The following is a 20,567-nucleotide window of genomic DNA, read 5'->3' on the forward strand; positions in this document are numbered from 1 at the left end:
CAGACATGTGCGCCCGGCCCTCACCACCCTGCCTGCACGCCCACCGGCGTTGGGAAGGACTCACAGCCGCCCTCAGCCCTCAGGCTGCTCCCCCTGCTCCGCGCCCATTTGCTGGGAACAGGCGGGCCCACACCTGCCAGCAGGGCACGCATCCGCCACGGTAGCTGACTCACACTATCTATGCAGGAAGGTGGGCTCTAGGCGTCTGCAGGACAAGAGGGGCCCAGACTCATTGGGGGCCCAGCAGGGCAGGACTTGGTGACCACAGGACACACAACGGTCATTCCCTCAGTGTCAGGACACATACTTGTTTATTTTAGTGAGAACTCATGAAAGCATGGGGGAAAGGCAAAGGGAAAGAGAGTCTCGAGCCTGATGAGCAAGGTGCCTGACGTGGGGCTCAATCCCACAGCCCTGAGATCATGACCTAGGCCAAAAACCAAGAGCCGGACTAAGCCACGGGGTGGCCCTCGGGAGACACTCCTACTCCTTTCATCTTGGTTGAACATGTACTTCCTAGTTTTCCTCAATGAACAAGTGCCCCTTTTGCAGACCTCACGGTCAAGTGCTTCATCCACACTGAGCTCTGATTCCAGAACAAAGCCAGCAGAGCAGACACCAAGCCGTGGGCAGAGCTGAGCAAGGCACCCCAGGCAGCTGGCCCAGAGAATCCGCAGCACTGGCGAGGCTGGTGTGGATGCGTGGGCACGGAACCACCGTGCGAAACCGACCGTGGGCGGCAGGGGGTGCGGGCAGCATGTGGGGGAGGTCCTGAGTGCGGACCGGTGTGCGACAACCGTGCCCGCTCACTTGGCTGGGAGCCCGAGGCAGCCAGGATCCTCCTGCCTGCACAATTCTCCCAAAAGGGCTCCCCGTGGAGACACGGAGGCAGAGGTCCCGGTCAAGGAAACAGAAGACCCACCGCACCCTCTTTTCCACTGCCACGATCTCTTCAAATATCTGCAGGCGGCAGTCCAAAATGCCAGGAAAAAAACATTTGGGGGGAAGGAAGCTCCAAGGCAAGAGGGCTACCATGGAAACCGATCTAAATACAGGCGAAACCCAAGGCGCCCAAGCAGACACGGCGCGGGGACGAGAGCTGGCGCAGAGAGGCAGTGGCGGTGACCACTGGACCCGCGGGGGGCAACTGCTGGACATAGCCAGGACAGGCCACCAGACCCACTGAGCGCATCGTCCAGGGGCCCCCTCAGCGTCCCCATCATCAAGCAGATGCAGCCTCAACCTGAAATGCGTGGCAAGCTACAGCTAGCTCTCCCCAGCTGCAAAGGGGCGTGTGTGGGCCCTTGTGGGGGGCTGCGCCCTGCCTTCCTGTGAGGTGGGGTCTGCTGCTTCCGCTCTGAGGATTCTGGGGCTTATTTTCCTGGGGGTACAGCAGGGTTCTCTCTCTTCTCTTACGCGGGACCCAAGAGAGGGGGCAGGATAGGCAGGCAGCCCCGGAGCAAGTCAGGGAGTCAGTCGCCCCCATGCCCACCCCGTACACCCCGTCCCCTGGGGGCGCAGCTGGGGCGCAGGCAGCAGGTCATGGCGTCAGCAGCACCGCCTTCCGCAGCAAGAGGAAACAAGGACCTGGAAGAGTGTTCTCCTGGGCGGACACGAACATCTGAAATGACATCCCTCCTACTGTACTCCGCTTCCCCAGGGACTCCTGGAACGCGCTCGAGTGTTTTTAGGTCACAGCTCGTCCTACCACCCACTTACTGTGGAGCTCAAGCAGCAGCGGAACAGAAGGCTCTTGGAGGCCTGCCTGCACTGGGATGCCGTGCACGGGGAAGGATAGCCCCGGGGGATGGGGGGAGAGGCCAGAACCCACTGCGCCCATCCCCCCCAGAGAGAAGATGCTGAGAGCACGGGGACCCCTCCTGTGGACCCCTGAAGGGCGCAGGCCGCCTTCCTGCCAACGGCCCCCTGCCACCCCCCAGGCTGGGCCTGCGGTAAGCCACAGCTGCCCCACAGAGGGGAGAAGCTCCTTCCAACCCCACAAGGCGACAGTGCGGCCGCAGGAAGCAGTGCGGCCGCAGGAAGCAGCACGGCTCGCATCCTTGGTGATGGAGGAGCGCCCAGCCCTCCATCCCCACGGCCTCCAGTCAGAGGCCCATGCAGGCTGGCAACCCTGCCCACCAGCTGCCCTGGTCCCGAGACAAAGGACCCACACACTCACGCCCCAGGCCCCACCAAGTGGAAGCAGAGGCCCCACGCTCAGCTCCAGACGACACGTTCCCCGCACCGCCGCGCACAGCCCTGCCAGGCCTGGAAGCCTGGAGCCTCCCTTGTTCCCAGGCAGGCAACAGCGGCCCCAAGGCCAGAGGCTGAGTGACTCAGAGCCGGCACGTGAATGCAGAGGGCATTCTCCCATCTGTACTCTACTCCCATCTGTACCCCACGTTTCAAAGGCTCTACTCCCATCTGTACCCCACATTTCAAAGAAGGGAAGTGAGGGCTGCAGTCAGGAGGGGAAAAGCTGAGCAGGAGGGTTTCAGAGGGTAACGAGAAACACACCAGGAAAGACATCAAACACCAGGCCTGGAGCCCAGCCCCAAACCCTGGTTCTCCGGTCCAAGGCCCAGGCTGCCGATGGGCCTACGGGAGGACCTGCACATCACATGGTGCAGGGACACAGAGCCAGGCTGAGAGACAACGTCCACACGTGAAAAGAACGCATCCCCTGGAAGGGACACCGCGAGCAGCAAAACCAGGGAGGGGACATCATCAGTGAGCACAATGCACACACATAATCGCACCCATGACTGAGCGAGGGAGGAGAGAGAGCAGCCTCCCCTCCTAGGATGACAGCAGAAGCAAGGACAGGAGCAGAGTCACAACCTAGCGGCCACCTCAGCGATCACAGCGTCAGGCGACAACGGTTGACAGCTGTTTGTAGGGAAAACTACCTGGGGAAACAAGACGCACACTGCGTCACAACACACCTCTGACAACACACCTCTGGAGTGACACAGGGGGCAGAGGAATGCCTCAGCAGAGAAGCACGGCGGCCACTGCCACCACCTCAGCTGGTCGCAGGGAGCAAGACAAAGCCACACTGAGGGACACCCTGCCAGGAGAAAGAGACGCCAGCCCTCCCGGAAAGTGTCCAGGTCCTGAGAGACAAGATGGAGGAACTGGGCCCCAAACGCAGTGATGACCATGGGCCACCTCCTGGGCTGGGATAAGAGACACTACTGGAAAAACGGCAACATGGAACAAAGTTCAGGGGAGCTCTCAGCCACCCACGGTTACGGAAGACACTGACGCCAGTACGACCTTGGCAACGTTTTTCTTCGCAGACCCGAGTTAGGTGCAAACGCCAAGTTTTTAAGAGCGTGCGGACAGGCAGAAGCTGAGAGGCGCGGACGGAGCATGCGCTGGCCCTGCTCGGCAGTCAAACCCGGCTCCAGGGCTGGCTCCTCTGCTGGCAGAGGACCGGACACGCCCGATGCACACGGTCACGTGACCCCCAGGGGCCTCACGGAAGCTTCCAGACGAGGCTGCCCATACGCCCGGGCCCTGCTTGAGGCCCTGACCCTCCAACGGGCAGGTGCCTAAACTCCGCCTGTCGTACTACACCAAGGGTGTCCCAGGTTCCACTTCCAGGCGTGAGGCGTGTAGCCTGGGGTCTGGCTCACAAGCCTGAGGCCTGTGTGGAGTAGGCCCCCAGCATACCGTCCTGGCTCCCTCCCATGGGGGCTCATGTCGCCAGGGAGGCTGAGCACCTGACCTCTCAGGGAAAGGCCACAGCAGCCTCAGGACCCGGCTAGGGAGTCTGAAGAACACCAAGTTGCCTTAAAAGGCATGAGGGACAAGCGGAACAGATGCCGGTGTGAAGGGTGGTACTCGAAAACTCAAGAGACACAGAAAGCTACTAGGTGACGACTTTCACTAGGTGCGCTCAAGCTCAAAGGGTTGTTTTTTGACCTGACTTTAAACTTGAACCACTCATGCACTCATCTGGTACCGAGGGCCAACTACGTGCCAGGCACATTCCAGGTGCTGGGATGGAAGGTCACAAGTAAACAGGGTCAACAGCATTGCCCTGATACCAAATCCAGACAAAGACTCCACTAAAAAAGAGGACCAGCCAGTAACACCGATGAGCAAGGGCAGAAAATTTCTCAATAAAACATTAGCAAACCAAATCCAGCAACACATTAGAAGCATCATTCACCATGATCAAGAGGGACTTATTCCCAGGATGCAAGGATGATTCAATGTATGCCACTCAATCAGTGTGACTCATCACATCCGTGACAGAAAGGATAAAGACCGGATGATTATTTCAGCGGATGCAGAAAAAGCAACTAACAAAGTACAACATCAGTTCACAGTAAGGACCCTCAACAAAGTGAGTCTGGAGCAAACACACCTCAACAGAACAAAGGCCTTACATGAAAAACCTACAATGCCCTACTCGATGGGGAAAAACGGAGAGCTCTCTCCCTAACATCAGGAACAAGACAGGGACGTCCACTCCCAACACTTTTATTCAACGTAGTACTGGAAACTGTAGCCACAGCGATCAGACAAGAAAAGGAAAAAAAGGCATTCACACTGGTAAGGAAGAAATAAAACCTCTACTTTAGGCACACGACATGACACTAGATATTGAAAACGCTAAAGACGCCACCAAAAAGCTACTAGAAATGACAATTCAGAACAGTGGCACAACACAAAATCCACATACAGGAATCCATTACATTTCTATACACTAACAATGAAGCAGCAGAAAGAGAAATTAAGAACAATCCCATCTACAACCGCAGCAAAAATAAAATACCCATGAATAAGTTTAACCAAAAAGGTGAAAGACCTGCGCTCTGAAAACTGTACAACACTCATGAAAGAACTTGAAGAGGACCAGAAATGGGAGGACACTCCATGCTCACAGGCTGGAAGAACAAATGTTAAAATCTCTACACTATCCAAAACAGTCTACAGATTTAATGGAATCCCTATCAAAATACCAACAGCATTTTTCACAGAGCTAGAACAAACAATCCTAAAATTTGTACAGAACCAGAAAGACACTCATACACTGTCCCAGGCACGCATACAGCACACTCAGTGCAGCACCCTTCGCGACAGCAGAAACAACCTTTCGCGACACCCGAAACAACCTAGCTACCCTCCCCGCAGGGACTCTAAGCCACGGCACTACGGCACTACACCACACAGTGGGGGTGCTGGAGGCGCCAGGAGGAGGAATCTCGGCTACAAGTCAGAGGAGCCTGCAAAGCTTCTGGAAATCGCAACACAGGGTCCACCCAAGGAATTTCAATCAGATCGCTGCGGGCTGGCCCAGTAATCAGCATTCTGAAGCCCCAGCAATTTCAAGGCCAACCCAGGTTCCATGGCTCATCTCAAACGTTCCCTGGGTCCTTCACTGCAGCACAGGGACCTGATCCGGGGCACCTGCGCCAGGAGAGCGGGGAGACCCCAGCACTCTCGGGGGGTAGGAGGAAGTCCACACACAGCGTATAGACGGGGGCCAGAAGACAGGCAGACGTATATACCTACAAACACGACACACAGGAACTGTATAAAACAGAAACATTTACAAAAGAAAGCACACACAACGGTCCCCTTAGGGAGAGCGCACTTCCACTACACACTCCTACTGTATGTAACTCGCCCAACACATGCACCGTAAACGTAACTGCCGATTTCCTTCACTGTGCGACGGTCAGACAGCGGGAAACTGCACGCACCACAGTCTGATGTGCGTTCAGGCGAGCTATATGCCCAATGTGGGGCCTGAACTCAAGACCCCAAGATGGTGAGTCACGTGCTCCACGGCCAGACACCCGGGCTCTTTTTTTAACAAATAAAGTGTAGGAAAAGAAAAGAGAAATAAACGGCATGTGGCTGAAGCCTTATTTGTAGATTCCAACAGAACTTTATCATTAAGTAAGCTATAGAAAAACCTGGAAGCTTCAAGGGTTTCGGAGTACGTACAGATGAAACAATGAGGCAGATGCTTCACGGCGCAGGAGGGGTCAGGCGCTAAGGCTGACCTGAGCACCCCACACGTGCACACACGGGGTCCTAGAGCACACATGGGCAGGTTCCCTGCTGTCTGCTCTCCTTTGTATTTAAATTCTACCTAACGCATTTTCAGCAAGGGGCATATATGCTCTTTCCAATGAAAAAAAAAAAGCTAGCATACAAAATTACATTCTTTAATGTTCTAGAAAAACATTTAACTAGAAACCGGTTGTTTTACTTCTGAAAAGGATCTGTCAGATTATTCCGTTAATAGTCGCCTTTTTCTTAACACAATGAAGCAAACATATCCGAGTTCAGGCCTCTGCGTGCACTGACTCTTACTTGAGTCCCCCAACCCTATCTTCTAACCGCATGATTTTAAGCAGACCTCTTCACCTGTAAAAAGCAAGCACACCGGGTCCTCCGTCTCCACACACACTTCAGGCGGACGAGCTCCCCAGGTTCCCCACATGCCTCCCCGCTGACGCACACATGCGCTCCCCACAGCCCTCCACCCTGAACGTTAGGGCACCCGGTCGTTGTGCCCAGACACTTCCAGTACTGAAAACAGTCAAGAGAAGTCACTGTCGTAAGATGTGCAGGCCAAACTCTTCTAAGAACGAAGCCTGTCAGCTATCAGCTATCATCTTTGCAAAACAAAGATGAAACGCAGCTTCTAGAAAGAAATAAGTACTCGTAACAAACAACCAAAATCAGATCTCCTGCCTCAGGATCTAGATACATCCTGCGGAGGGCTCAGCGTCCCAGGTTCATAGAGGAGGGGCAGTTTCAGAGAGAGGGGTCAGAGAGCCAGGCTGCAGCTGCTGCCCCGGAGGTCACAAGACATGGACCCCGAGGCCACTCACCCAGGCACAGCCCTGAGCAGGCACAAATGAATCCACAGGGAAGGCCGGCAGACACCCCCCTAGGCACAGCTTCTGTCCACGGCTCTCTGCACACGGGATGACAGCCAACACCCCTGTGTGAGCACAAGAGCTCAAGGCACACAGCCCTCTGCAGTGGGCGACGTGGGTTCAAAGTCAGCAACAGGGAGGCAGGAGAGACTCGGCGAAACAGAAGCCACAGCGTAACACGACTGGAAAAACTTCTGCGTGCACATGTGTGTACACCAGCACACACGTGTTCACATACAGAGAAGGTAGAAAATCCAGAAAATCTCCCAGAACACCGGAAACGGCAGAATGTTCTTATTCTTTAGACACATCTTCATGTTCCAAATAATCTATGTTGTGCGTAACTAGAAAGAAAAATGCACAGCTTGTTTTTAAGAGAAGTAACATTGCTAACAGCAGCCGGGACCTAGAGGAGTGCTCCCTGCACAGCCCTCCAGTCAATCCTCTCTCTTCAGAGGACATAGCGGGCATCAGGGATGCCATTCAAGTATGTTCACATGTTTCCGCGAAGGGGCCCCCCCCTTGCCACAGGCACCTGAAAAGGCCAGGACCAACAAGCAAAGGAGCCGCTGAGCAACAAACCCAAGGACCCCAGCTCTCAGGGAGCAGACGCCCCAGCAGGGAGCTGCACCTTCTGCTCCCATGGCAGCCTCCCCAAGGCCACGTAGGGCTCAGACCCAAGGGAGAGGTACTGAGCACGCATCGGGGACTCCCCTCACCCAGGGCAGCACAGCTCTCAGCCCTAGCACTGAAACACGGGGGAACTAGCAGTGTAAGCAGACAGTGAGATGAGACATGGGCTCTGAGAAGGCACAGTGACATGCAGAAGGGAGGGACAGAGGTGCTGCAAGGCTCTGCTGAGGGGTGGGCACAGATGGGCGCAGCAAGGAACAGAGCGGCACCTGGCTCTGGGGGCAGCCGAACCCAGAGGAGAAGCAGGACAAGGACAAAGCCTCTGCCGAGGGTATGAGCAGGAAGGCTGAAACCTTTCCTCCAAGCTAGGCCATCCCCTGCCCAGGCAGCACCCCGACCCAACCCCTCCAGCAGCTGCACACGAAGGCCATGCCACTGAAGCCAGAGAGAGCACCAAGCAGCTGCCCAGCACTGCGTGCTCTCCCAGGCCTCCGGGAGGCGGGTCAGCACGCCGGGGTTTCCCTGCCACCCCTTCCCACGCAGGGAACAGGCGGCCTCGGTGCTCCCCACGCACATGGCTGCACAACCTCGGCAGAACGGAGCACCCGTCCTCCATCCAGGCACAGCTCCCGGGCAGACACCATTTCCACGTCATTATTTACTCTCTGCTTATCTCTCCTTTCCCTTTCTTCTCTTTTAAAGAATTCTGTTTGTGACTTATGAAGGCAAAAGCCAGCGTTTGTGGATTCTGGCCGGTATGCCAGCACCAGCAAATGCAGGGATCAGTGCGGCAGCGGCAGCGACACCTGCGGGCCTCTAGAGGGGGCTGCAGGAACCACGGCAGGCCGGCGGCAGAGGGATGCCAGGCCAGGGAGGACCCTTGGCGCTGCCACCACCTGCCCACCCCCGCCACAACCACCATGCAGAACAAGACCGCAAGCACAAAACGCAAAACCGGAGCCCCACCAAGCTCTGAGAGGGGCCCAAAGCCTGTCCCCCTCTCCTTCAGTACAGTGATGCTGGGCTGCAGTTTCTAAAGCTTCCCAGCACCCTGGGAGTCAAGCCCGCTGTGAACACTGGGACAGAGGGATGTGTGCTGTGGACGACTCCGTGCAGACACAGACACGTTCTCAAACACCACCCTGCGTGCACAGGAACTCTGTGAACTGGAACTCAATCTCCTCTCTAAGGAACAAAACCAAGCACTTGAAGCAGCAGGGCAGGCCCCGTTCCCGATTTTCCCTGGAAAATCCCTACTGACAATGACAGCAGAGCAGGACAAAGAATGAAATTCACAGCAATGGGAAAACTAGACCCAATTCAAGTTTCCCTCAAACATCCCCTCAGTGACCCCCAAAATACCATTCATGTGGCTTTACTATAAATATCAGTATGTAACTGTATACAAAAGAAAGTATACCCTGCACCATCTCTGGGGCAGAAAACAGATCTGTGGCTGGCAAGGCCTGGATTGGGGACAGGTGACTCCACAGAGGCAGCCAGGACCCAGGCAGAGCCTCGTCTGTCTGGAGACGAGCCGCCACGTTCTAGTAAGTGTGTCTCAGCCCGCGCCGCACATGACAGACAGCCGAGGACATGTGTGCATGCGGAGGACACAGGAGCCCGCGCCTGCGCTGTCTTCCTTCGTTCCCCAGTGCCCAGGCTCCTGTTCGATTCAAGGAGCACACATGTGACCCTACCGGCCAACAGGGCAGGACCACTGGCAGGGGGTGGCAAATAGGAGCAGCAGAAATCACCCAACCAGCCCAGACCGCGGGTAAGTGGCTGCCAGACGGGGGGCCCAGAACAGGCGTGCTTCTGCGTGCCCACGGCCAGAGCCGCCACCTTGTGTCACCCCATCAAGGGAGGCGCGGAGCGCTACAGTTACGGGACACGAGGTCTTTGGCACCGACGGGAGGCAGGAGGGGTGCCACTAAAGGGAGAACGAGGAAAAGGCTGGCTTCCACACTGCCCTTCCGACCGTCCACAACACTGCCCTCCCGCTGCAATAAGACAGGGGGAGCCACAACTTCCTGCTTTGTTCATGGGAAGCCAGTGAGTACCCCAAGGCCAAGAAGACTCCCGCACAGGGAAGGGCCAGCCCTGCGGCACCGGCTCTCCCAGAACATGCCCCACCGCCACGCTGGACCCACACCAGCACAAAACTCCAGCAACTCGCTCTCATTCTGGCCCAGGACACAACTTGTGGGTTCAAGAATAGAAAAACGGGGCACCTGGGTGGTTCAGTGGGTAAAGCCTTGGCCTTGGGCTCAGGTCATGATCTCAGGGTCCTGGGATCGAGCCCCGAGTCAGGCTCTCTGCTCGGCAGGGAGTCCACTTCCCTCTCTCTCTGCCTGCCTCTCTGCCTACTTGTGATCTGTCAAATAAATAAATAAAATCTTTAAAAAAAAAAGAAAAAAAAAAAAAGTCACCTGGCAGCTCAGTTAAGCATCTGTCTTTGGCTCAGGTCATAATCCCAGGGTCTTGGAATTGAGTCCCATATCGGGCTCCCTGCTCAGTGGTGAGCCTGCTTCTCTGCATCTCTGCCTGCCGCTCCCCCCTGCCTCATGCTTGCTCTCCCCACTCCCTGCAACAAATAGATAAAATCTTAAAAATAAAATAATATAATAAAATAATATAAAAATTGGGGCGCCTGGGTGGCTCAGTGGGTTAAAGCCTCTGCCTTCAGCTCAGGTCATGATCCCAGGGTCCTGGGATCGAGCCCCGCATCGGGCTCTCTGCTCTGCAGGAAGCCTGCTTCCTCCTCTCTCTCTCTCTCTCTCTCTCTCTGCCTCTCTACCTACTTGTGATCTGTCAAATAAATAAATAAAATCTTTAAAATAAATAGATAAATAATAAAATAATAATAAAAATAGATAAAATCTTAAAATAAAATAATAAAATAATATAAAAATTATTATTATATAAAAGTAATAAAATAATATAAAAAGTAAGATAATAAAAATAATAATAATAGAACCTGGGATCCTGGAATCAAGCCCCGCATAGGGCACTCTGCTCAGCAGGGAGCCTGCCTCCCCCTCTCTCTGCCTGCCTCTCTGCCTACTTGTGATCTCTGTCTGTCAAATAAATAAAATCTTTTAAAAAATAATAATAAAATAAAACAAAATGCAAAAAAAGAATTTAATAAAACAAAATGTATGTTCACTGCAGGAAAATTAGGGAACAGAGAACAATGAGACCTGAATCCACCAGTCCTGACAGCCACTGCTCGTCACTGGTCTCCTGCCAGCCTGCTCCTCTGCATGTCTACAGCCTCAAACGTTTTCAAATTTATTACCACTTTGAAAACCACTGCTGTCATACAACATTCCAGGACAAGAGTATCTACAAACATCAGGGTTCACCAGAGACAGACCAGCAGGACCCCAGCACACACGTTCAGAAAGTTATGCCAGAGACCGACTCAGGCAGCCTTGGCGGCCAGCTGGGCTGCGCCCAAATCCACAGGCAAGCCACAGCGGAGCTCTCCAGGAAGGGGGTGAAACCGCCTCCATGGCATCAATTTCTTCTGCTTCAGGGAAGCCCCGGCTCTGCTGTCAGTGCCCTTCAACTGATGGGTAAGACCCATTCAGTCACCTAGGACGATGTCCCTTACCTGAAGCCACCGGGTCACAGACGCCGAGCACCTCCAGCAAACACCCTCACAGCAACACACAAGTCAGCGTCTCCATGATACCCAGGGATGGGGCCCTGCCAGGCTGCCACAGAAAATGGACCGTCACATCCCCACATTAGTCAGCTTTTAAAATAGTTTATAAATGTCCATAACCGTTCCCCAAATGCAAATGTGGCACTCTTCCAAAATTTTGCTGAAACGAGTAATACCAGAATAAATAAAACTAAAGTGAGTAAGTATATGCTCAGTCTTCATTCTGATACCCAAATATTTTATGCAAAGAGCCCTGGAAGAGGGCAGCTACACACAGAGAGAGCTCAGAAAACTGCAGTATCTCTGAGTCTTTGCCGTCAACCACCCCCACGTGCGATGTAACAGGGAGGACAGACATTCCTGGGAACTAGCCCGCATGACCCCAAAACTAACAAAGCGGTGGGAGGTGTTCCTGTTTCAAGCAGCAACAACAGAACATTCTGGAGAGCCCAAGAGGGCCATGTTCTAAAACAAGGAGAACTAGCCATAGAATCAAAGGTGCTCCGGACATACTCCCCCAAGAAGCTCAGAAACAAGTTTCTGAAAGGTCATACTGATCTGCGAATAACACCTTCAAGATCAAAACTCGACACTCTTTAAAGGAAAAAATAAAATCCAGAGATGGAGCAACATAACACTCACAACGGCAGGCATCCCATAAAAAATCACCAGATATGGGGCGCCTGGGTAGCTCAGTTGGTTAAGTGTCTGACTCTTGATTTCAGCTCAGGTTGTGATTTCAGGGTCCTGAGATCAAGCCCAAGATCAAGGGATCCACGCTCAGCACAGAGTCTGCCTGAGCTCCTCTCTCTTGCTCTCCCCCTCACTTGCACATGCACTCTGGGTCTCTCAGATTAATAAAATCTTTAAAAAACAATTACCAGATATGTAAAGGAGAAGGAAAATATGACCCAAAATCAGGAGAAAACGCCAATAAAACAAAAAATTACAGAAATGATGGAATTAGCAGATGAAGACGATAAAAAGCTATTATAAACATATTAAACAACTTTAAGAGAAACAATAAGGGTACTAGAAATCAAAGCCGTAAAAGAGAATCAACAGGAAATGCAAAGCCGAAAAATACCTTAAAAGAAATAGGGGCGCCTGGGTGGCTCAGTGGGTTAAAGCCTCTGCCTTCAGCTCGGGTCATGATCCCAGGGTCCTGGGATCGAGCCCCACGTCGGGCTCTCTGCTTAGCAGGGAGCCTGCTTCCTCCTCTCTCTGCCTGCCTCTCTGCCTACTTGTAATCTCTGTCTGTCAAATAAATAAATAAAATCTTTTTTAAAAAATAAATAAATAAATAAAATCAGTGATGAATTTAACTAAGGATCAGACACTAAAGAAGAAAAGACAATAAAGTTGACGACAGGGCAATAAAAGGCTCCCAAGGACGCACAAAGAGCATCTTAGAAGGGGGTTCACAACACAGAGGCGGAACAAAGTGCAGAAACCCCAGTGGCACAAACTCAGAGACCCCACCGTGAAGCAGGTGGTCACCAGATTGCTGAGACTTATCATAAATATCTCACAAGCATGCGGGGACTTACAGAGGGGAACAAAAGAACACTCACTTCTTATCAGAAGACAACAGAATAGGGCATTACATTCTTTAAAGTGCTGAAAAAAAAGCAGCATCTATCAGGAACCTTACAGACAGCAAACACATGTTCAGAAATGAACCTCCAATAAAGATTTTCAGAAAACTGAAAATCTTTCAGAAAGCTGAAATACTGCCCAGCAGCAGACCTGCACCACACTACAGGAAATGCTGCAGAAAGCTCTTTGGGGGGCGCCTGGGTGGCTCAGTGGGTTAAGCCGCTGCCTTCGGCTCATGTCATGATCTCAGGGTCCTGGGATGGAGTCCCGCATTGGGCTCTCTGCTCAGCGGGGAGCCTGCTTCCCTCTCTCTCTCTCTGCCTGCCTCTCCATCTACTTGTGATTTCTCTCTGTCAAATAAATAAATAAAATCTTTAAAAAAAGAAAAAAGAAAGAAAGAAAGCTCTTTGGGCTCCAAGAAACTATCCGAGCTCTGCTCTCTGATCAAGTCCCCACCCACAACCAGGCCCCAGACCCTATTTTGCCCCTTCTCCACCCGAGCTCCATATCCAAGCCCTGCTCTTCCCCAGTGGTCCCTGGGCCACACTGTTCAGCCTGGCCTTTCCGCCTCTGCACTCCTGCCCCACATCAGCATCACAAAGTGTATCCCCCCACTCCCGTGTTTTATGACCCCACAGCTTGTCGGCTTTGCCTCACTGTCTAGGAACCACAGAGACACTAAAACAGGTCAGAGAGCACACAGATAACCGCAGGGAAGCCAAGCCAGAGGAGGGACCACAGCAGGATCGGGAAGATGTGCCAGACTGTGCCAGAATGGAGCAGGCTGACAACATCGGGCTGCCTTTCATATACCACCACAGCTCGCACACAAGCAGATCTTCGCACCCACGTGGGGCAGCGAAGGACGGGGCATAGCACCGGGAGGCAGGAGCTCCGCAGGGCTGGATGCAAGGCCAGCCGGCAGCAGCCAAGCCCCAGCCGCAGGGCCTCAGGCTCACAGACCGACCCCAGGGCACACAGACTGAGCCCGGGCGCACACACCGACCCCAGGCACACGGATCACCGCAACAGCCTGAGGCAGGGGCCAGCAAGCTCACCTTCGCTTTGCAGAGGTGAAAACTGAACCACTGCGTGCCAAGAAGTCCGTTTACAAAGTAGCAGTCTCCAAGGGGACTCTGGGGCCACGGTCCCCCATCCCACCTGAAGGTCTGGGGCCTGCACCCCAGCAGCGCGCCCATGATAAGAATGGAGCCAAGCCCCCGAGTCCCAGCCACACACGGAGGGCAGGTCACAGGGAGAGCATCCGGGCACCCGCGCTCTAGCTCACTCTGGCTCTGAACTGGCCATACGACAGGCAGTTCATTACTTTGCCGTCAAGGGAGGAAAAAAAGACCACAGCCAAGTGACCTCCCGCCCCGTGTATCCAAAGCACAGTTTGTGCCATAAATGCAGAGACAGAGTGGGCGGGGTACCGCGGACTCCCGAAGCCAGCAGATACCGAGCACGAGAGCAACTGTGAAGGAGAAACTCTTACTTGGGAAGGGCCGGGGGTTCCTCTGGAAGTTCGGCGGCCCCCGCCTGAGCTCCTGGTGGCTCTGCCTCCTCCGAGCCGGGGGCTACCTCCAGTCCGGCACCCCGTGGTCCCGGAAGCCCGCCTGAGTCTGCCCCGGGGCCGACCTCCACCTCCTGTCCCGGGGCCGGGACTGGCTCCTGCTCAGCAGCCGTGGCCACGGCCTCCTCTGCCTCCTTCCTCCTGGCCTTCTCCTCCAGCTCCTTCCTCCTCTTCTCGTCGTCCTGCCGGGCCATGTGCTCGAAGGCTGTGAACACCTAAAACCAAACAGCAACCCAACAGTGAGTCTGCTTGCCCAGGATGAAACCACGCGCGCCACAGGAAGGTCCCAAACTCTGGCTCAGAGCAGAGCGACTGAACAGGAAACTGTGACGCGTTCCCACGAGCAAAACACAGACGCTTCAACTTGACCAGGAGCCACCACAAAGCAATCTCTGACAGGCGTTCTGAGAGCAACAGAAGCGAAACCCTGTAGCCACGGTATCCACACGCCCACGAGCCGGACACTGGGGTCTAAAGGAGGCGTCACCACGTGGCCTCCCTCTCCTTTCTGTCATAGTGCCCAGCAAGACTCGTCTGCCAGGGAAAGAACACACTGTCCTGGTACCAAGAGCTGCAAAGGTGCCAGCAATTCAAACTCGAGAAGAGAAGATGGGAATTGAGTTGAACACAAAGTGTAAGCAGCATAACCAAGCTGCCGCTGCCTTCCTACACGGCACAGGTGTGGCTCTCAGAAAACCTGGCAGTGGGGGCGCCTGGGGGCTCAGCCGGCAAAGCCTCTACCTTCGGCTCAGGTCAGGATCCCGGGGTCCTGGGCTCAAGCCCTGCGTTGGGCTCCCTGCTCAGAGCCTGCTTCTCCCTCTGCTTTTACCCCTCCCCCTGCTGGTGCTCACTGTGTCTAACAAATAAATATGTAATCTTTAAAAAAGAAAAAGGGGCGCCTGGGTGGCTCAGTGGGTTAAAGCCTCTGCCTTCGGCTCAGGTCATGATCCCAGGGTCCTGGGATCGAGCCCCGCATCGGGCTCTCTGCTCAGCGGGGAGCCTGCTTCCTCCTCTCTCTCTGCCTGCCTCTCTGCCTACTCGTGATCTCTGTCAAATAAATAGATAAATAAATCTTTAAAAAAAAAAAAAAGAAAGAAAGAGAACGTGGCAATCAATTCCACAAACCTCTGCATATCCCTACGATGAGTGAGGAACACAAAAAAATCCCACCCTCTAAGAACTCGACATTGCGGTGTGAGGACCAGCCCTCCCCGGGACACAGTGACACCCATACACACCCTGGGACTCTCCACCCACAAGGAAATGGGAAACACGCGTCCTGTGTGCACTTTTCACGGGCACAGACCCTCTCACAGAAGCACCAACGGGAGGGGCCGTGAGGAGGAAGAGCACGCAGACACTCGCTCCAGTCCCGGAAATCTAAGGAAGTTCCTTGTGAGGAAGGGCTCTGTGGCAGACCCCAAAGGAAAGCTCACGCTGGCCAGCAGACCACCGGGGGGAAGGCTGCGGCGCTGAGAAGTAGGGCCGCCTGCAGGAGCTGGAGAGGGAAGACTGGGAGAGCCTCCCTGAGGGCTGCGTGGGGGGACGGGGGCTGTCACAGTCCATTCAGCAAGGCTGCTCCCTGCTATCCACCCAGAGGAATTGAAGACGCATCCGTACAGAAACCTGCCCCCGGGTACCGCAGCAGCACTGCTCGGAAATGCCACGGAAGCAACCGAGCTGTCTGCCAGCGGGTGAACCATCCATCCAGACCACAGCATCCTTATCACTCGGCACCGAAAAGAAACGAGCGATCACGCCATGAAAAGACCTAAAGGAAACTGAAATCATGCCACAAAGTCAAAGAAGCCCACAGAAAAGCCTATACATGTTCTGCATGATTCCAATTCCAGGATATTCTGAAAAAGGCAAAACTACAGACACGCTGAAGATCGGTGGTTGCCGGGGCGGAGCGGGAGTGTGGAATGAGCAGGGGAGCACGGGAGATTTCTCCAGCAGCGAACAGACTCCTCGTGGTAGACACCTGTCTTTAGGTGTTTGTCCAAACCCCGGAAAATGAGCACCACTAACACTGAACCCTAATACCAACTAAGGTGCGGGTGTCTGGGGTGGAATGTGGACGGGTTCGTGGACACAGCAAAGGGCCCCTCTGTGGAGATGCTGCCAGCAGGAAGGGCCGGCAAGACAGAAGGCGCTCAGGAACCCTGGACCTGCCCCTCCGCTGGGCCCTGAACGTAAAGCTGCTTTCAGAAAGTGCTGGCAGGTCGGGAGCAGCCCTGTTCCAAGCAGCCAGAATACACGTGTCTATCAAACCATCCAGTTCCCTGCACGGAGCAGGACAACAAACAGGAAGGTCGCTAACTACTGAACTACACCACGTGCTTTCACACTCTCACAACCTTCAGGAGATGCTGGGAGGAAGGCAGCACTGGCACTTCAAAGATGAGGAAGAACTACGCCCAGAGAAGCTAAGGGACTCGCCTGCGGTCCTGCCCGCGAAGAGGCAAGCGAGCGGTCGTCCAAGCGGCGCTCCGCTTGGAAGCGGCCACGCACACAGAGGAAGACACAGGCCGCGCTAAGTCGGAACTCTTTTCTATTCCCATTTCTACTCCCTCCGGGAACCCGAGCCCCTGGCCGCACCTCTCACGCTGGTGTTGAGGACACCTTACTGTGTCCTCAGAGCCACTCATCCTCCTGACGTCCCAGCCCTTCATCCTGACTCCACATAAAAAATCGACAGCAAGGACTCTGTCCTCTCAGCCCCAGGAGCTCCCAGATGCAGGGCCCAACGTTCCTCGCAGAGTCCACAGCCTCTGCCAACACTGCCCCCTCCACACATGCCACTGCTCCGCCCACCCAGCCCTCGCTCTGCAACCGCAGCATGTGGGGAGGGCGGAGACGTCGTGATCTCCTGCCAGCCCCTCTGCTGACACGGAGGAGACTCTCCTGGCAGGTTCAGCGAGGCCCAGGAGGAGCCGGCCTTCCTGATGCTCGGGCAACAGGCCTGACCGGCTTCTGAGACTGGACCCAGGACGAGCACAGGGTCCCTGGCAGAGAACAGCAGCTCAGGACCCGCCCTCAGCGGCCCGACAAAAGACCCCGGGAACACCTGCTTTCTCAAAGGTCCTCCCGCACCGCCGACTGCTGGGAGCCAACTGCAGAAACGCTGGGAAGCGGCCCCTGGGTTTCTATGAAACCTTCCACTCTGCCCACTCCCTTCACCCCCAACCGCACGTGCAGCACCCCCCCTCTCCCGTCCCTCCACTGGGGTCGTCCTGCAAGGTGCTGCCCTCCACTGTCAGCTCTTCCTCCCCTCACAGCGCTCTGGCTCCTCATCTCTGCAACAACCTGTCCCGCGCTTCCAACAGCGCCAGAGCGGGGACTCGTCTGCAATTCGGGCTTGCCTAAAACTAAGCTTCTCGCCCTCAACGCAGGGCCAGTTCAGGGACGGCACTATCCTTATTCCCGTGACCCAGGTTTGAAACCACTGGCGGTCTCCCACCCACCCCTCCCTGTCTGCGGCGCCCAAACTGGTCTATCCTACACTGCGACCACATCACCCGTCAAACAAGGGCAAAGACCAACCTTCCGGCTCCCTGGGATTAAACAGAGGAACAGCTAAGACGGCAAGGGCTGCCCCCCAGGTACTCAGCAAACCCCCTTCCTGCAAGCCCCGGAGGCTCTCCCACTCTGCAGCGGAAAGAGCCCGAAGGCGACCGCCGACCGCAGAGCCCGGGGGCCAGCTCCAGGAGTGCGGTGAGATCACCTACGCCTGCTGAACAGACCCCTGGGCAGCCACCCTCGCCTGACCGCGGCTCTTCCACCCGCACCTCCCTCGTAGCCTTTGAGAAGCCATCCCGCAGCCTTCCCGCCACTCGGCTGGCGCTGGCCCCAGGACGGAGGGGCCTTTCTGCCTTTCTGGCGGGCCCCGCGACACCCAGCTTCTGCTTCTCCACACGGGCACCGCGGAGCAGGACAGCCGGCCGCGCGGCTTGCGGGACTCCAGGAGACACCATCTGCCAGCGCCCCGCAAACCGCAAAGTGCCGCGGGAGATATGGGAGGCGCGGCAGCAGCTCCCCCCTCTCCGGGCCCGCCGGCACCTGCACCCCGCCTGCCACGCAAGACAGTCCTCTGACTTCCGAACAGCCGCCTGCCCCGTGCCCGACAAGGGGTCTGGCCCCGCGCCGCGCCGCACGGCTCTGTCAGCGCCCGGACGGCGGCGAGCGCGTCCCAGTCAGAGCCCGGCCCCGCCCGGCCAGGTGCTCCGCGGACGACGCACGCTCGATCGGTAACACCTGGTCGGGCGCCAGCCCCGCCCCGGCCCCCGCGCCCAGCGCGGAGGAGACCCGGGCCCGCGCCGCAGCCGGACGAGACCCCGGCCCGCGCCGCACCGGGACGCCCGGCCTCCCAGCCCCGCGACGGCTCCCGCCCACACCCGACCCGCGAGCGCCGGCCGCTCGGCTCCCGTGCCCAGCGGCGTCCCGGCAAGCTCGCGGGCGCTGCCGCTGGGGGCGGGGCCGGGGAAGCACCCGAGAGGAACCGAGGCCGGGAGCGGGGGCCTCCCCCCGCCAGGCCGCCCGCCGCGCGCTACCTGCAGCACCAGGGCCTGCGCCGCGCCGGGCGGGAAGCCCATGCGGTCGGACGGGTGGCGCAGCAACCGGTAGAAGTCGGTCTTGCGGTAGAGGAAGCCGAAGAGCACGCGCAGGAAGTCCTGGACATTGCCCACGTGCTGCAGGATGCCCAGCAGGGCCTGGTCGTACAGCTCGGCCGCCCCGGGCTCCATGGCGTCGCCGGCCGCGGAGACGCTGCTCACTGCGGGCGCGGCCCGGACGCCGGCCCACAGCCACTTCCGGCACTCTGCGGTAACGGCTCCGCCGCCCGCGCCACTTCCGGTCCGCGCCCGCCCGGCCCCCGCTGGTCGGGCCGGGCCGCGGCGCACCGGGCGTCCCCGCCGCGAGCCCCGCCCCCGCAGCCCGGCCGGCCTTCCGGGGCAGCCTCGCGGAGAACCACACGCGAGCCCCGAAGTGGCTCCTAGGCGCGAGAACGCCCGGGACGGCGGGACCGAGAGCGCCTAGCGGCCATGCTGAAAACGGGCGGAAGGGGTGTGGCTCGGGCCGCGTCACGTGAGCCCGGTGTTGTCACGTGGTGGGCGGGGCACCGCCACTGTCTCGGGAGAGAGCTGGTCCCGGGTTGCCCGAGTCCCCGCCGGGGGCGCGTGGCGTTAGCGGCCTCGGGAGTGAGCGCGCGGAGACGAGCGTGCGCGAGTGCGCCGTGGAGGGAGCTCGGAGCGGGACGCACACTGCAGTGCTCTCGTCGTGCGATGCCCGTACGGCGCGTCGTCTGCGCCGGACGGCGAGTCCTCAGGGTCCGCCTGAGAGCGGCCTCGGCGAGCTCCGACCGCGACGCCGGTCAGACGCGGGACGAGCACCTGCCGGGAATGCCCTCCGACAGCCGAACCCTGCGGGAAACAGCGCAGGGTAGGACTGGTTCCAGGAGCGTGCGCAGGAGCTGGGCGTTTATGAGCGTTTTGAGAAACAGCGAGATCGTCAGCTTGGGCGCAGAGCTGGCCGTGGCCCGCCGGAGGACGCGACCGTGGCTTAGCTACTCCAGCGGGCAGAAACGCTTTGCATCTCCGCTGGACTAAAATCTCCAAATGAACATGCATCTTCATAGCCTGCGGGCTCTAATTAATTGCAAATGCAGCCAGAACCAGGAGAATTGTCCTCGGGCAGTGATTCTGAAACTTCTCCAGTCATTTACACTCTTAACATTTATTGAAGACCCCAAAGACCTTGTTTGTGTCTCATTCTTATAGATAGGTACCATCTCAGATATTAAAACTGACAAATTTTAAATATTTATTCGTTTTTATTTTTTTTAAAGATTTTATTTATTTATTTGACAGAGAAATTACAAGTACAGTGAGAGGCAGGCAGAGAGAGAGAGAGAAGGAAGCAGGCTCCCTGCTGAGCAGAGAGCCCGATGCGGGACTCGATCCCAGGACCCTGAGATCATGACCTGAGCCGAAGGCAGCGGCTTAACCCACTGAGCCACCCAGGCGCCCCAATATTTATTCGTTTTTAAATAACCACAAAAAGCACATGACATGCTAACATTTTTATGAAGAAATAATATTCTTCAAACAATTAGGATTACTGAGAAGTGTAGCATGGTTTTACATTTTCACAAATCCCTTTAATCTCAGGCTTCATCGAA

At 56.2% G+C, this 20,567-nt stretch overlaps 1 protein-coding gene across 4 annotated transcripts in view; it reads right to left on the minus strand.

Annotated features, from left to right (window-relative positions):
• The window catches only part of NUDCD3 (NudC domain containing 3), a 56,865-nt gene extending 37,575 nt beyond the window's left edge, over positions 1-19,290 (minus strand). Inside the window, exons 1-2 of one of the 4 annotated variants that reach the window (XR_014300918.1) lie at positions 18,943-19,243; positions 14,312-14,604 (exon numbers count right to left, since the gene is read on the minus strand). Coding sequence is in view for 3 of the 4 variants with exons in the window: in XM_082692090.1 (XP_082548216.1) it covers positions 14,312-14,604; positions 18,943-19,134 (485 nt within the window). In the remaining variant the exon portion in view is untranslated. Of the gene's footprint in view, positions 1-14,311; positions 14,605-18,942 lie in introns of all 4 variants that reach the window. The other 3 variants (XM_082692090.1, XM_082692092.1, XM_082692091.1) reach the window with 3 other exon arrangements.
• Between the last annotated feature and the right edge of the window lie 1,277 nt (positions 19,291-20,567).

The sequence above is a fragment of the Mustela nivalis genome (assembly GCF_964662115.1).
Source record: "Mustela nivalis genome assembly, chromosome: 12".
NCBI classification, from domain to species: domain Eukaryota; kingdom Metazoa; phylum Chordata; class Mammalia; order Carnivora; family Mustelidae; genus Mustela; species Mustela nivalis.